This window comes from Frieseomelitta varia, unplaced genomic scaffold (assembly GCF_011392965.1).
Source record: "Frieseomelitta varia isolate USP_RPSP 00005682 unplaced genomic scaffold, Fvar_1.2 scaffold_995, whole genome shotgun sequence".
Lineage (NCBI taxonomy): Eukaryota > Metazoa > Arthropoda > Insecta > Hymenoptera > Apidae > Frieseomelitta > Frieseomelitta varia.
In genome coordinates, this window is record NW_025110806.1 from 72,775 (window position 1) to 89,886 (window position 17,112).

General features: G+C 38.9%; 1 protein-coding gene across 2 annotated transcripts in view; it reads left to right on the plus strand.

The window, feature by feature from the left end:
- Positions 1-16,685, plus strand: part of LOC122538410 (gamma-aminobutyric acid type B receptor subunit 2) — a 57,864-nt gene extending 41,179 nt beyond the window's left edge. Inside the window, exons 9-19 of one of the 2 annotated variants that reach the window (XM_043672451.1) lie at positions 7,772-7,895; positions 8,929-9,045; positions 9,127-9,265; positions 10,659-10,775; positions 10,915-11,076; positions 11,230-11,333; positions 12,474-12,767; positions 13,295-13,539; positions 14,873-15,073; positions 15,166-15,393; positions 15,551-16,685. In XM_043672451.1, coding sequence (XP_043528386.1) covers positions 7,772-7,895; positions 8,929-9,045; positions 9,127-9,265; positions 10,659-10,775; positions 10,915-11,076; positions 11,230-11,333; positions 12,474-12,767; positions 13,295-13,539; positions 14,873-15,073; positions 15,166-15,393; positions 15,551-16,221 — 2,402 coding nt within the window. In that variant the 3' untranslated portion in view covers positions 16,222-16,685. Of the gene's footprint in view, positions 1-7,771; positions 7,896-8,928; positions 9,046-9,126; positions 9,266-10,658; positions 10,776-10,914; positions 11,077-11,229; positions 11,334-12,473; positions 12,768-13,294; positions 13,540-13,765; positions 13,779-14,872; positions 15,074-15,165; positions 15,394-15,550 lie in introns of those variants that run through there. The other variant, XM_043672452.1, reaches the window with a different exon arrangement.
- Positions 16,686-17,112: the final 427 nt, after the last annotated feature.

Sequence of the window (17,112 nt, forward strand, 5' to 3'; positions counted from 1 at the left end):
ACGCGAAACTTACACGTTTGCTCATAGAACGGGGAGCATTAGTAACTATTTGCTTTGAGGCACTCGTCATCGATTTCTGATGATCTTGAAATATAGTGTGAAACGACGAAAATGACGTTGACAACTTGGAAGACGAACAGAACGAATGCAACGTATTGGCAGTGTTTCGTCGTTACTTCTAATTACTCTCTATTATTGTAGCATTTATGTATATACTATATATTTGTTATAAAAATTTAGTATCATGACATTATGAATTTCATAAAAAAACGCTGCACTGAAAAATATAGATGCAGTCACCGTAAATAATGACTAATTTTATAAATAATGACTGACGCTTTAAATTCTGCTAGTGCTCATTCGCGTGTTTCTACTCTGTTTGCAATTAATTACCGTCCACGCGATTAATTGCCTACTAAACGGAAGAAGAAGAAGTTCGCATTGTTGTTTTCTCTTTGCCATGGCAACGAAGATTTGGAGCAGTCGATAGTTCTTCGCGTTCGTTGCAAAACCTTCGTACGTTATAAAGCATTGTGATTCTATTCATAAAAATTCTTCGTTGTAGTGTTTGTAGTCCGTTGTGACATATTCCACTGCATAGAACAATGAAATTTAAGTGAATCGGATAACTCGCAAGTTATAATGCATTGTTTTACACAGTATAAATTTGAATTAGATGAATTAAAAGTCATTGAAAAGATTAATTTTCGTCAGCAATTACGGGTAATCTAAAAATACGATTGGAATTATCCTAACTTTATAGTAGCATAAATCTAAAGTCAAAAGAGAAAATATTGGGAATTCGTTTAATTATCACGTTACAATAAAAGTGCAATGGGAGGATATTTTTCATTTGATAGTGTCATCCAGTTATAACATTTATATGTTATATTTAAAATGTTATAATTAAAACTTCTCGTTTTAATCATTCCAAGATATTTGTAGGAACGAAAGCGCGGGTCATTTGATAATCATCGTGTGACGGTCAATGCGTGAAAAAGAAAAGAGAAAAAAAAACGTCCATTCAATACAGGAATCTGTCTATTACACTTGTGGAGAATTTACACGCGCGATCGCGTTTGCCCGCGTTTTGTTCAAAATACAAAGCTGAAGAATTGTTTCAAACGGATTGTGCACGCTCGTGTGTTTTCCCCGGGCGCAGTGTGAAATAAATTTCAAACGATATGACAAGCACGCGACATGACAGAAAGTGCCATGCAAATATACCGTACGCTCATTTGTAGTATACTCGCTTCGACGCTCCAATTTAGCATTTTTTTTGTTTTTTTTTGTTTTTTTTCATAACAGAAGTAAGAACGAGGGAGGAGAGGGAACGAGAAAATTCCGTTTAGAATCGGAGGCACGCGATCCGCGAGGTAGATTGCTCGGTCAGACGGATTTACGTCAGTTGTACGACGGATCTTGATTCGAGTTTCTTTCGCTTTCTATAACGTAACGAAACGATTACCAGCGGTAACGGCCGCGGTAAGTTGACGTTCGAGTGAGAAACTCAGCTGGCATTACTGTTTAAACACGGAACAATTAACCGACTCTGCACTTAGCTGGTGCACACACCGTGTATATGTTTACGATACGATAGAGTGTAATTAACGCTGCGCCAAGAAACATTGCAGATCGTTCGATAAATCAAGGTACAGTTATTTACAAAAGTATTCACACCCCACAACATTATATATATGTAAAGACATCTTGAAACTTCATTAACGCTGTAAAATGAAAGCCAGCTACGTTGATTATATTCGTAAGGTTATATTCGAAACAAATATGAAAAAATACTTAGAAATTGCAAGATATTTAATAGACATATAGATATGTATTTTGTAGATAAAAGTATTTAAAGACAGTTATGTCAATAAGTCATATATTAATTTGTTTTACTAGACATATGTTTACGATAAATACATAGGAGACTTACTTTATTTGGATACGAGTCGAAGTTGCTATTAATTCTACTGTGAAAAAAGTCAGCCATTGAGAACTATTATATTGGAGACATTGAAAAGCACCTAAATAATTTTTGGAAACAGAGAAATATCATGAGATTCAAAGGTTTTTGTTAGCAAGTCAATTGATAGTAACAGAAGCGTATTTTAATTAACGTAACATTCAGATTAGATAAGTAAGCTAGATCTACGTTGAAACTAAATTGCGTTAGACTTCGCGCTATTCTACATTGTCCTCCACTTTGCCTAGGCTGTTCCACACTGTTCTTCCCACGACGCAACAACCAAGTTCACACTTTATGCTGATTTTCCCTCGGTACTCATTCTCTCCCTCGTATCTTTAAAACTATGAGTAAGATAGTGAAACTAAGATACACAGTTACACGTAGTATTGTTCTACCGTGCCTCGAGTGAGTTGGTCATAAACTACCCTTAGGCTACACTGGTTTATTCGACTCTCGTCTAATTGAAAGCAAGGAGTAATAATTAATTGGATTTCATTCAAAATAACAAAGAATTATTAATTCATCATTATTGAGCCTCTCTTAATTTGCTAATAAATCTCCAAAATAGTAAAAAATCATTTAAATACAATAACAGATCCTATAGTTTTGTGATCTTTATTTTGCAAAAGTTACCAACTCATAGAGCAACTCTTGTTGCTGCAGTTGTTAAAAACTACCAAGGTATAGTTCCATTCTGGACTTATCTATTCACTATAGAGCTAGTATTTTATTATAGTCTGCACTGTGCTATACTACTCACCATTAAAATTGTAAAATAAGAAATAAAATATACCCAATAGAAATTTTAATGCATTGCTGGTATACTTACACACTTATTGTGATAATTTATATCATAGATATAGATAATATATTATTTTATTGATCGTTCTTATCATTTTTACTCACGTACACGCACAAAATGTGGTAATATATCCTCACCAAAAACCTACCACATTGTGTAGGCATTGAAATTCAGAAAGCCCTAGCAGGCACGTTAATCAAAAATCGTGACAATGATTTTTGGAAAAATCATCGTACTGAAATTCAAAGGAGATGAATTTTCTTGCGATAATTGTCCCACATAGCACTGTCCTAGAAAGAGTTTAATTAAAACTCCCCAGACTAGATTTATTCAATTCCAGATCATTGAGGGGGTCGGTAGTTTCTCCGCACGTAACTTGACCCAATTGCAAATCCGTATCGGCCTGCGAGGGCCTGCGAGTAGAAAAATTTGAGAAGTTCCAGCGTGGAAACTGAGGTTGAAAGAGTCGTAAGGACGTCTCGATGTCAGGCGCGCAGGACTTTCCGTCCAACCGACACAGCGAGACCACTCTAATGCACGAAACAAGATCGGCGTGAGCTTCGTGCAAACAAGAGCAAAGATGTTTGCCATTCTGGCCGGCGGATGTCGGTAAGAAGCCGATGAATAATTAATGAGAGAGAAACTCTCAGGAATCGGTAGCGGAGAGGGAGCATGCCTGAGAATGAAGAAAAACCGGAGATAAGAAAATCAGAGGAGCCGGAATGTATTGCTTCGAATTCGTATTAATCGCCATTCCGACTAATCCGCGGCCCCAAACGCGCCAAACTTGACCAGCGAGTATATATCGTGTTAAACTTTTTCCCGGCAAATGTCGGCCGTGCAAATTGTCGGAAGTCGGCCTGTCTGTGCGCGAGTTTCAAGGATCACGAGCCGCGAATTCTTCCGAGCAACGACGCGACGCAGGCGCATCGTTTGAGTGGCCTCGAAACGCCATCCTCGCAAACGGACGTGTGCAGGTCTTTGTGAAATTAAGGCGTCTTTTTCGAGCCGTATGACCTCGATGCGCCGTTCGTGTTAAATTCTGCCATCCAGGATCATTTCTTTCGTTTCAATTTTATTAATCCGCTTGATCGACCTAAATTCGTCTAACGGGCCACGTTTAATCGAATTTTCGTCGAAGTTGTCGAAAAAGTGCCATGCGCGTTAACTGGTTGCTTTCGGCAATAATGTTTCTTCGTTCTTTTCTTTTTTTCTTGTCTTTCGTAAACTCTTTCAGTTCTCTGATTTGTTACGATCTTTCTTACGGACATCAACTTTGTAACACGTGATATTCGACAAGAATTTTAAGTGCCAAGAAAAAAAAGATGCCCGCCTTTCGGCAAGACGTTGAGAAGAACGAAAGTTACGAAGTTTCTCTCACGTGAGAGTGCAATACTTGAAAGCTTCTACCAGGATCGGCCGACTTACCAAACGCAACTTGCAATTCGCACAGCCGAACGATCGACGTACGACGTACTAACGGCTAGTTGTTTCGCTCGTTAACCTTGCCTGAGCTTCGAAGAAGAAGCTCCTTTTTCTGAACGGCTTTTCCAAGCATCGATTTCTGATAAAGTCAATGAACCGGCACGAATTTCCGCCGGCGATAGACAGCGGTGTTCACAAAGAACCTTCGGTGGTTCGGACAAATTGGATACCATCAACTGTTTCCTTCTTCACTTCCACTGGTCTCTGTTACCACTGTACTGTATTCTGTATATCTTTTTTTTTTTTTTATTCCAGTTTACCTCTTCCACACTCTTTCATCCATCCAACCGGTCGACAGTCGAGATCCTACGGCTGTAATCCATCAAATCCTGTAGCCGATATAGCTGCATTGGCGCAGGCCGCATATTTAACTTTCAAGCATAATCACGGCGACAGGGAAAAGGGAAGAGAAAAAGATCGACCGTCTGTTATTTCTTTCCCCCGTTTCACGCACCGAAGTGGCCAAAGGCGATTTTTTTATTCTTTTCTTCTATCTTTACACGGTGATCGAGACTAGATTCATCTTTCTTGTTCACAGGGGGAAGAGATACGATAGCTGCGAACGATAGATGGAACATTCTATTTCACTTTAGTCGCGTGATATATTGCTAAAACTACCGCAATTAACCGTTCATAACCAGGATTTCGTCGACACATAGGGAAACATTATTGATTAACTCTCTATAATTTATAATATCGTGTAACTTGGCAATTACATGTACAAGGCGTATCCAGTAACCGGATCGGGCTACAACTCAGTTGATGCTCAAGACAGGAAAAAATTGTAGAAGAAAGTTTTGCATGATCTAACGAGCTTTATCATCGTGATGCGACTTTTTGCAGAAGTTGCGAAGGAGTGGCAAAGTGCAATTGCACTCGTCTCTTTTAAATGAAACTCCATAGTTTCTGCATGAATTGAATAAAATTTATTCATTTTGAATAAAAAAAGTATTAAGCTACATTAGGCGAAAAAATTAATACTCTTTGAAGTGCTTACCTCACTTTTCGAAATGCTTATGCAAAAAGAATCGTAGAACATGAATCTTTTTAATGAAGCTGTGACTGCTTAAAGTATCGATAATTTTTCATTTAAATTAATTGCAGTACAAAACTGACTCCAGGAACTTTAGCTTCTATATTTTTGGGAAAGCTGAAACATCTTACAAAACACTACATATTCTTTTTATTCTACATGCAAATGTTATTCACGTATATATGTGTTCAGTTTTGTTTGTTACTGTAATTCTATTATTTTTTAAAATTAAACGTTTCATCAGCTGGACTGAATAAAACAAAATAAGAATGCTTATTTTCTTTGGAAATCGTTGTAAATATTCTACATAGATTCCTTTGAAACGAAACTATATTTTCTCCGCTAATAGTTGTTGCAGTGCATCCATCCTCGCGTAAACTGGGATGCTCGTAAAAAACGAGGAAAAATGCACAACTAAAGTACAAAAATTGTGAACGTCTAGCTTCCATAGTGAGATAAATAAGGTTTGGCATTTACATACACAGTAGAACACGGTTATAAACTACGGTTTTAAAACTATGCAAAGCAAAAGGAAGTAGCTTATTGCGTGAACAACATCGAAATATGAAAATATAGTTTACGTCGTTTCATTGATTAATGATTAAAGATGAGCAACTGTTGACGAGGAAAAGAAAAAAGAAAGAACAAAGGTCAGATCGTTAATAAACAATCGGTGGCGTAGAATGGAGTCTCGGAATTCTAGAGAGACTCTAGTAACTAGAAAATTCAAGCTTCCAAGGAATGAGAAATTTGAGGTATAAAAGATAAGGGAAACGAGGAAAGAATTCTAGCCATAAAAGACACACCGCTGGGACAGTAAAAAGAAAATTCCAGAAATCAAAAGTAGTGAAGGAACACCAAGGTAGAATCCGCCTGGCAAAAGGCAACGCAACAGCACAGCAGAGGAAAGGATTCCAGCGATAAAAGAAGTAACAAATAAGCTACACGTACAACTACATTAGCGTGCAAGCATCGTAAAGAGCAAGAACAACGTCAGGCCACGAAACAATAAAGTTTCCCAATCTTTAAGACATCCTCGAACGCAGGCAAACGGAAATGCGCGTCACGAGGAAGAAAACGACAGCTTTGTTTGTTAGTGGAATTTAGAATTGAGCCAAAAAATAAATAAATAAATAAATAAAAAATTGCTGATGTAAAAATAACATGATACGCGGTACTACGCGAAACTGGCAACGTACAATCTACGACGTAAATCCTGCTGAATTGAAGTATAAAGTCTCCGACAGTTCGAACGTATAAACTTTGACGTCAGACCGATTTTACGAGTTCGCCGCGTCACGGAAACTATCACGATGTTATTACAAGTTCGTAAAAAAGTTGCGAACGCGCATTTGCGGGGTCGCGCGTTGTGAAAGTGTTACGCGTTTCCCGTGTAATTTAAGAAGCGAGCAAATCAATTCGCTGAGGAAGTTCAAATAGCTGCCAAGATGAAAAAGCATTGAGGAGCTTCGTTCGAAACAGATACCCTGCACGTCGGCAGTTTCCGTGAATGCAAGCCTTAAAAAACGATTCGGCCGACCTCCTTTATCTCCAGTCCTCGAAAATAATCGCGCGCCGGTACGCGGGGACCGAAAATGGAACGAAATGAGTATTATTACCCGGCTGCTGTCATTAAGCTGATGAGAAAAATCCCAATATCGTCTGGTCTGTGAAATGTACGAAGACGACAGCTTCGACAGACGAGCATTTTTAAACCGAGCGACCAACGCGATATCTTTTGTTTGCACTTCCCGCTAAGTTCGGGGAACTCGATTTCGGGAAAACGAAATTGAATCCGTTTCGCAGCTTCGTTGTTCGATAATCTGTTCGAAAAAAAAAAAAGAAAAAGGAAGAAAAAAAGAGCGATTCGAATCGTAATCCTTGGGAAGTCCCTCGTTTAGACGTGGTCGTACCAAGGCAAATAGGAATTCTATACCTTCGATTCGCCCTCTCTTTGCAACCTCCGTGTACCCATATTCGACTTTATCGGCCGTGTCGCGCAAGCGGTGGAGCACAGCTGGAAAAAGGTATTTTATAGGAGAACGGATTTCCCCATGGATGCGAATGGAATAGAAGATAGGAATTAAACTTCCGACTTTCACGGCTCCTTTTTTCTCGGATAATCCGAGGCTTCTTGTACGTCACGATACTTATTATCGCTGTGTCGTAAGCTGCGAATTAATTTCGTCGTGAATCCGTGACACGAATAGGAGGTAGGAGCATCGAATTGGAATAATTACATGATTAAAACCTCTTCCGTGATTAAAACCTCAAACCTCGAACAATGTAATTTGTTCGCCGCGAAAAAGGACACGCACAACGAAACAAGGCAGGGAGGAGAAACGAGAGGAAATTAAAATCTTGCTCTTGATGTTTGTCACTCGGTTGAAGCGGTCGCGTTTTGCCCGATTGTTCAATTTGCCGAGTAGTCGCCCGTTTGCGGCAAAAGGAGAGAGCGTCCCTCACGATTTTCCATTTACAGGCCCCGTTTTCAGAAGAATAGCGATCTTCAATCCAGAAGATGGAAAGCTGATAATGAATTGCCTAGGATGCACAATGACAAGGTGGCCGGACGGACATCCCCCCGCGGCTCGGAGGGTTTTCCGGTATGTGCCGTTCTATCTGCTTTTATCATCCGCTTATCCTCCGTGAACATTGAAATCTCATTATACCGCCGGTAGATGCGACCAATTACATACATTATCATTTATTAACGTTTATGTGCTTTGCCTTCTCGTTACTTTCGCCGGTCCAACATCTACCGCGGATTCGAATATATATTGACGCAACGTTAATTGAAAATTATATATACCACTGGACGATACGATAATCAAACTGTACGTCTCTTTTGCATATTTCATTACGAAGGTAATAATCAATAATAAATGAATTGCCGGAAGGTAATGGACACATTTTGAATCGTCGGCAAACGAGACCGATCGTCAAATGGCCCCTACCGTTCATAGTTCACGTTGTTCGCGCGATTTTCTAAAGTAACGAGAATTCATGCACGTTAAATTCTTTGTATCTGTAGACGAAATGCCTCGCAATGCCGTTCGTGGCACGCTTTATACAAGATATTTCGCGTGTTTGCTTATAAGAAGTGAAAATACTTCGTCCAACGATTCGGTTAAATGTCAGTTCGTGAGATATCGCGTTTGTGAATATGAAAGACAATTAAGTAGAGAAAATAGTTTGGTTTTATAGACGAGTAATTTTATTTGTTCAAAGCACGGTATTTCGCTAAAATGAATACTGCATCGTGAGGTATCTCGTGTCATAAACAACATCGCGAGATATTTTGTTGCAAAGGGGTTGAAAACGACTTCGTTTTAAAATTTAATCACACGAGCGATTCACATAAAACAGTTGTAAAAGTTCCTCCTGTTAAATGGATTCTTACAATGTGCAAGCGATGGAAATATATTTGTCGGGTTAGTAAACGTTCTACTCCTGAAAGACGCCAAGATTTAAAGGATTATAAAAACTACACTACGGATTACAAAACCGAGAAACTTAGAATTTTCGCGTTCGTGAAAATTCGCCGCAGTTCCCCATTTACGAGCATCATTACTATTCAAGAATAGTAAGAATACTAAATACTAAGAATACCAAATGGGTTATTTTTCTTACGACTAGGTTGAGAGTGGTGACTGTAGCACCGGCGGCATTCCTAACGGTTACTTGCCTCGCTAGCATTGGTGTCACTTTAGCGTTCGCTTTCTTGGCGTTCAATTTACATTTTCGCAAGCACAAGTAAGTCTTACCATGCCTCCGTTATACCGCATCGATCGCATATAATAGGATGCATAGCGTTTCATTTCTTACAACCGGCAGGAGCATAAAGCTTTCAAGTCCTAGACTGAACAATATGGCCGCTGTTGGCTGCGGTCTAGTCTACGGTGCGGTCATACTTTTGGGCTTGGATCACGCCACCCTGCCAGACAGCAACGATTACTATCCTACAGTCTGCACGGTGAGTATTAATTTTCCGTTTGCAAGCAGTCGTTAGTTTCATAAATACAATTGGATTAAGTCGTATACGTACATATACCTACATGTAGGGGAGAGCTTTTCATTTTTTGCTGTTTTCGTTTGAATCACAGTAGAACCTTGATTATCGAAACTTAATTGAATAGATCTCGAATTAATTGTAACAGAATTTTCGAATGATAAAACGACAGCTTTTAATAATACCAAGTCTGTTGCATACTCGTTGCTCTTTTCAATCTCTTAATAATTAATAATTAATAACGGTTTAAAATGACATTATACTGTGGTGCGCTTTAAATGTAAATATTATATTCAAATATTGTGGAAATATCTCATTTTAATAATTACCTTCGACGATTTTGATAGAAGGGAATAAACACTGTACGGACTGCGTACGCACGAAGTACGAAATGTACCATTCAGATAGAACATTCTGATGATGGAACGTTCGGATAATAGAGAGCTCGGACAATAGGTGTTCCGATAATCGAGATTCTATTGTAGTTACTTAATAAGAAATGTACTAAAATATACTTTGATTGTTCCACGTTATCTATTGCAAGTGAAACTTCGAGAAAGAGACGTACAAAATGAGTTATTACAGTTTATTTGTTGAAAACAAAATGTATCAATTTGTCTCGCTAAAAAATATTGAGAATTATTAACAATTATCTTTATTATTACTTAATATATATCATTTCGTGTATGATCACATTGGTTATAATATAATTTACCTACATAAATGAGAAAATTTAGTTGACACAGTGGGCAATAAAAATTAATTCCTTTGTAAATTTAAATAACAGTTAATATATGTATCTTACGTGTTTTACGTGAACCATTTTTAACATGATACGCTTTGAATCCTCTTTGCATTACCAAAAATACATACTTTATGAAAAATCGTTACATAAAATTTCATTTTCATTAAAAAACATTAGCAGAATTCCGTTTATATAGGCACTATTTATTTGGCCCATAATTTCAGTGGTTAAACTTACTGATTAAGTCCACTTATTTGATCCTGAACTTTTATGAATAAATCAGTAGACTCCTGCTACATAAATTATTTGTCTCAAATTAATACAAATGGAGTTGCGCTGTGATCTTGGATACATAATATATCGTCTCCAGATTAAGAAGTTAATACGAATATTTACTTTTTCTCTATAAAACTAAAAATGATTGAATAACGAGTACCAACGTCGATGTACACAGACATTCACTTTATTTGTTAAAATAGATCTCGCCCTGATTGAACGATGCACAGTGTACAGATAATTGATTGTATCAATTTACCTCTCCTCTATTATTTATACAATTTCCACGTATTTCATAATTTTTTATCAATTACGGTACGTCCTATCGTTTTCCAGGCAAGAGTGTACCTGTTGTCTGCTGGTTTTTCCTTGGCTTTCGGCTCGATGTTTACCAAGACCTATCGCGTCCATCGAATTTTCACAAGAAGCAGAAGTGGCGTTGTCAAGAACAAGGTACGATACGATCGAAAGCGTAGTTGACGTTTAATGTGGCCGATAGATGATTAGAAAAAGAAAAAAAAACGAACTTACAAATCGCAAGATTGCGTGAAATAAACCATCATGTACATGTGTGTAATTCTACTATTTGCAGCTACTTCAGGATACTCAGCTTATAAGTTTAATTTGCGTCCTCCTGCTAATAGACGGTCTCGTGGTGACCCTGTGGGTGACCTTCGACCCCATGCAACGTCATCTCCGGAACTTGACTCTGGAGATTAATCCACAGGATAGAGGCGTAGTCTACCAACCTCAGGTATCGAAATGAAATGTCGATGCGACGCTATTCAAAAAGAATTCTTATCCTCGCCTTTCTAGCAACCCTGGTCGACAGCCTCATTAAGATAGTGACAATTATCCCTTCAACGACAGATAATCAATTAATTTACATCGTTGCTTTTCGATACAGGTAGAGGTGTGCCGTTCTCAACACACGAACAGCTGGTTGGGCGCGCTCTACATTTACAAAGGCTTGTTGCTGATCGTCGGCGTGTACATGGCTTGGGAAACGAGGTAAAGAATATTGGATTAATCTGAAAATTTCGTGCGATAGATAGTAGAACATGATTTTATAATGTGAATAAAAGTTCATTAAAACAAATGCCCCGGGGGGGAGTCTGTGGAACTTCCAATTGGAAAGACGAAGTCGAAACGGAATTGGAGTTTAATGAGGGATGCCATTAGGGCGTTCATTAGCAAAGATGTTTCCTCTTTTTGCTGGAGTATTGTCATTGAACTATCGGCATGAAGCGTCGCCAAGACCAAGTCAAGGACGTAATAACGAAAAGTGCCGATTCGCAAAGTTGCAGCAGTTTTAATCGATAATTTCATTCCCTTATTTAGGATAAGACACCCTAATTTCGTCTCCTAGAAGATTGTTCAGCATTTATTCAAAATAAAATCTGAGAAAATTAACGCAATTAATTTGAAAGCTTACTAACGAAGCTCTGTAATGTTTTTACGGAAGCATAAAAAAGTATAAAGAAGAATAAAAAAATATGAAAAAGTTGTGCAAAAAAATATCGTCCTGGTGAAAAGAATGTTGGAAAAAAATTTAATAGTCGCCTTTCACACGTTTGAAAAAAAATGTTTCATTTGTGAAATTATAAAAATAATGGTTTCGATGCAAAGTCAAATCATGGATTTATGTGAAAATCGCGTAAATGTTTCTTTAGTTATGGTATGGACAAATGTACACAATCCGTGGCACCATTTGAAACAACACTAGCGTGTTTAATTGATTTTTGTTTTTAATTATGAAAGCATTTTTTAATGTAATTGTCTATTTTAATCGACAAATGGCAGAATGAGATCATCAATTCGAAATATAAAAAGGAATATATTTCAAAATATATCTTATTGTTAGACACTGAAATATCATTATTAAGAAATTATATAATGTAATTATTATTATCAAGAAATGACAGTGCACAACTCGTTAAGAAACAAAGCGTTACGAAACAATGAATTCACCTGAATTCACTTTTGCTGCCAGCTCATTAGTGGCGTTTCTGTTATAAATTTCAATTATCATTAATAAACTACAGAATACCAACAGAAAATTAACTTTCTGAGGGAACAAAATTTCAATCTTTTAACTTAAATTTATACACGTTTCCATTTTTTTCTTACATTTCTATCTTATAATTCCAGACATGTGAAAATCCCGGCTTTGAACGACTCGCAATACATCGGCATGAGCGTTTATTTCGTAGTGATCACTTCGGGGATCGTAGTGGTACTGGCGAATTTGATGTCCGACCGTGCAACCTTGGCCTTTGTTACGATTACCGCTCTGATCTTGGCTTCAACGACCGCGACGCTGGCGTTGCTGTTTCTCCCTCAGTTAACAAACATTTTGGCTGGCGAAAGAGCCGACCCCGTTGTGCAGAGTCTCGGCCTGAAGATTGAATGCAATACGAGGAGATTCGTGACCGATGATCGAACGTAAGTAAACTGCTGTTAATTATTATTTCGCAGACAAGAAAGAGGATATCGAAAGAAAACGGAACTCGAAAGAAAACAGCAGCAAAGGAAGAGGAATGGAGCACAATGGAACCGGATACGATAAAGGTCTTTCGTTTGGTAACCAATCTTTTGAACGATGATCTAGCTCGAAACGATATTCTTTTGTCCCTTCGCGTTATTCCTAATGGTACAAAGAAACGATTCAGGTCACAGATATCGTTCGTCATATTTTATTCAGTTACCGACTTTCACTGAATTTTCGTCCGAACGATCCCCACCGGGAAAAGTTTATTGAATTTCCCATTGAGAATTTATTTGATATCGAGTTAGGTGGAAGAGAACGAGATCGCGTTACGATCGACGCTTAAAACTCCCGATGACGCTGTTCTCTTTTAGAAAATGGTACGCGAATCGGTTACGTGTGCCACTCATGTGCCACGTTACGACACAGTGTGCAGCTAATTTTCTAACTAATTTAACCAAAATGGCATTTCATGGCGCGACAGCGAGCTTCAGTACCGCGTGGAAGTGCAGAACCGTGTGTACCGTCGTGAAATGGCGCAGCTGGAACTGGAATTGGCCAGATTGGAGAAACAATTGGCACAGGAACCGGTTGAACCATCGCACGCTTCGTCAAGCGCATCGATTCCACAACGCAATCCCAGCATCGGGGGTGGTCTACCTTTGTTATTGCTCAGCGTCCTCCCACCGGTCATCCCTAGGGCTAGCTGGCCGTCCGCTGATTCGTCTGGTGAGTGAGATTCTTTGTCACACGATGCAGAATTCGTTGTGCAAATAAATTTCCGTGACGAACATACGATCGAGGACCGTTTCACGATTCGTTGCCTCTCACCAAATGAAATCCTTCCTTGACTTGAATTTGCACGATGAATAAACTGTTTCACCAAGGAGAGAAAGAAGGAACGATAACGTAATTAATGTTCTTCTCGCTTCTTCGTCATCCTTCCATCATTCAGATGTTCGAGAAAGGTGACAGAATTCCGTTTATTGCACGCAGTTAAACTTTGAACGATTCTGACGTTTATACGTGCTTGTATCGATATTCGAAGAAATTGTTGAAATTGTTGAAACGATATATAGGGTGCTAGAGTAGGGAAATCAAACGTTTCAAGAAAACGTTTCGATTTGTTTTGCGAAATAACGAAACTTCCCCCTCCCCCAACCTGGTGATTTGTCCAATGTTTAAAGACGCTTGTTACTTGTTTTCGGACGAGATTGCATGAGAACTGCACTGTTGAATAATGTTTCTCTCGCGTTTGCCAGTAGCGTACAATGTTCATTATACTGCGCGTGTTGTTTCGAGTAAGAGTCCAGCAGTAATAGCAATCTCTCTTGCTATTAAATAAAACAATTTATCGTTAGCTGCTGTTTAATATTACACACACGAAACAGTTAACACTGTCTGATTGTCAGCCTGTCAGTGCATTGGTCTGTGTTATTAGGTTGCAAGAGCTTGAGAACATAGTTCATACACTTCTGACATATTAATTGCCATTCGAGACACCAAGCTGCATTTATATTTCCCCGAGCTCTGGAGTCCCAAACCTCATGACAAGTTCGGACAAGTCCCTGACAGGAGTATAGTACGTGCACATACCTTTCTCTCTCTCTTTCTGCACGCTAAACTGCACGTTTCACCCAATGTTTGCAATTATTATGAGTGACATTCAGCTAAATAGAATCGATAGACAAACTCAACGGTCAACTAATCAGATTTCTAAAACAGAATTCGGAAATTCGCAAATATGGATTCCCAAATGGAGTTTGTCGATCGAACGTTACCTTTTGGTTATTCGAGCGGATGCATTAAAAGACAATCACACGCGTGTAAATACGAGGATCTTACTTGGAACGTTGTGCTCGGGTGAAAAATGCAAGTGGTTCTCCTCCTTCCTCTTCTACGATATCTCACAATTAGTACATGCTTCCGCTTTTGTGCTGCGTGCTTCAGTTCGCCTTATGGCTCGAATGTCAGTGATTATTAGTATATCCACTGATCACGAGTGCAACGCTGACTGACGATTGTATTTCTTTTTCTTTTTCTCTTTTTTCTTTTAAATTAGGAATACGCCGCGGTACTGTAGCGTTTAGCAGTCAACCAGACTTGGAACCGGACGGTACGAGAAGAAGTCTCGCAGACATTTACAAACTTCATCGGCGAAGAGAGACAGAAGGACCAAATCGTTTGGGCGTTTTTCAGCGACTCTTCAGTCTTTTTGGCAGTCGTCCAACCAGCAGGAAAACTTCTACCGCATCGTTTACGGGTAAACAATATATAAACAATTCTTCTAAACTAATAATGAAATGTCGTGCGACATGCGAATTTGAAACGATTGACCGTATTAAAATTTCATAGGAGTAGCATCGGCACTACGGCTTCATATGGGCTACATCGCTGGTTTGGTACCAGGCACAAAGGCAGCATCTACCTGTCAAGTTAATGCCCAAGGCAGTCGTTCGCCTCATCCTCGATGTGGCTCAGGACCAATAATTAGTATTACTAGCGAAGAAGATCGCAGATTAAGCTTGGGGCTACGTCGTAAAGAGTACAGCGAGCCCAGAGTCAATTTCAGCCTACCACCCAGTAAGTACGCCCAAACCATTCATTTTTCCTGAATTATTTCACAATCGAGTATATGCTTTCGCTTCAAACACGTGTTTATTTAAAGGTATTAGCAAATCGTAACGAAATACATGTGAGTTTCCTGTAACGCACGGATTTCGAACCGCTCTTTTTGTAGAAGCGAGCACCAGCCAAACATCGTCACGGGAAAAAATTCGGGGATCTCCGCGGTTTCCTCATCGGATAGTGCCGACAAACAGCTTGAACACGATCGCGCCAGGATCCTCGATCTCAAGATCCCATCGATGGCATTCCATGGAAGACGCGAGAAAAAGCAAAGTCTCTCAATTCCCTCGCGGCTCGTCGTGTAGCCCTAGCAGCGACGTATGGGCCACTCGTGAATTTGGAATCCCATTAAGCGAATTGGGAAACAGTGCTCGAGGCAAAAGAACATCGGAATCATTGGCCCTAACCGTTATGGCGGAGTCGAGTGTAAATCCTGACGACGCAAAGCTTGGCAACAATTTGAAAAAACTGTTCGAAGAGAGCGATACGCAAGGCAACGTTAGTCCTGCCGACTCGGAGCTGAAAATCACTCGATCTATTTCCTCCTCATCCTCGTCGCCGACGAACACTAGGACATCGAGTGCTACAAATGGCGTGTCATCTTCTAGAAAAGAATCCAGTTCCAAATCTGCCCAATTAGATGCGAGTACAAACTTTGTTCAGAAGTTAGAGTGTTCTCGACCCTCGAGCCCCACAATTCGCGCGACCAATCTAGATACCACTTCAGAGACGGATAATTATGCGAATGCAACGTGCGAAGATGGAAAATCAACTGCCGCGTAGATTAAAATATGTGGAGAAAACGACTTCCTGTTACGGTATTCTGCTTTCCCGTACTAGTTGACTCCTGTCACATTGAGAGAAAAAGATTGTTATTGAAGATGAAGAGCAAAGATAAATTTTCGATGAATACGATGCTTGAGAATATTCAATTGTTTCTTCCTTTTTGTTTGTTTTTTTTTTTTTTTTGTTCGTCTTTAATTATATATGTTTCGTTCTTCGATTAAAAAATAAAGCTCTATAAAAATGCAATCACTTGTATACGTGACAATTTTCAGTACTCGTGTCCATGAAAGATCAAGCTCAAATCGATTGCACAAAAATTTTACGCGAGGGTCAAGAACCAATCACCGTTTAGATTTATCATGTGTGTTCCTTAGTAATTGTGCCAAAGATAAAACTATGGGGCCCGTAAAAGTATACAGCTGATCGACTTTGTGGATTATCATTTTATGGAGGGACCAAAGTATAATAGTAATCTTTCCTTCATTGTTTCGAAATTGTTTCTAATCGATGTCCAAATGTTGAAAGTTCATAACGTTTATCAATACGTTCAATCGTAAATATAATCAATTCTAATCATATCTTCAGTGCTTTGGTACTCTTATGTAAAACTAGACAATTCAAATTTCGTGGAGTCGTAGAAGGCATGCTGAAAGTACTCTTACAGGTTCAACATCAAAGTGTTCAGAACCCAACCCTTCCTTAAGTACCTGCACTCGATGTAACACAAAAATATCTTCGAATACAGAATCATACAAATAAAAATATCGGTTTCTTCTGTAAATCTTCAAGTGTGATGTACTGATATTTTAACACTAACGCGCGTAAAAAAAGTATAAATAAATATATATAGGAAAACAAATGGAAATATTCCCCACGTTTCGTACCTCG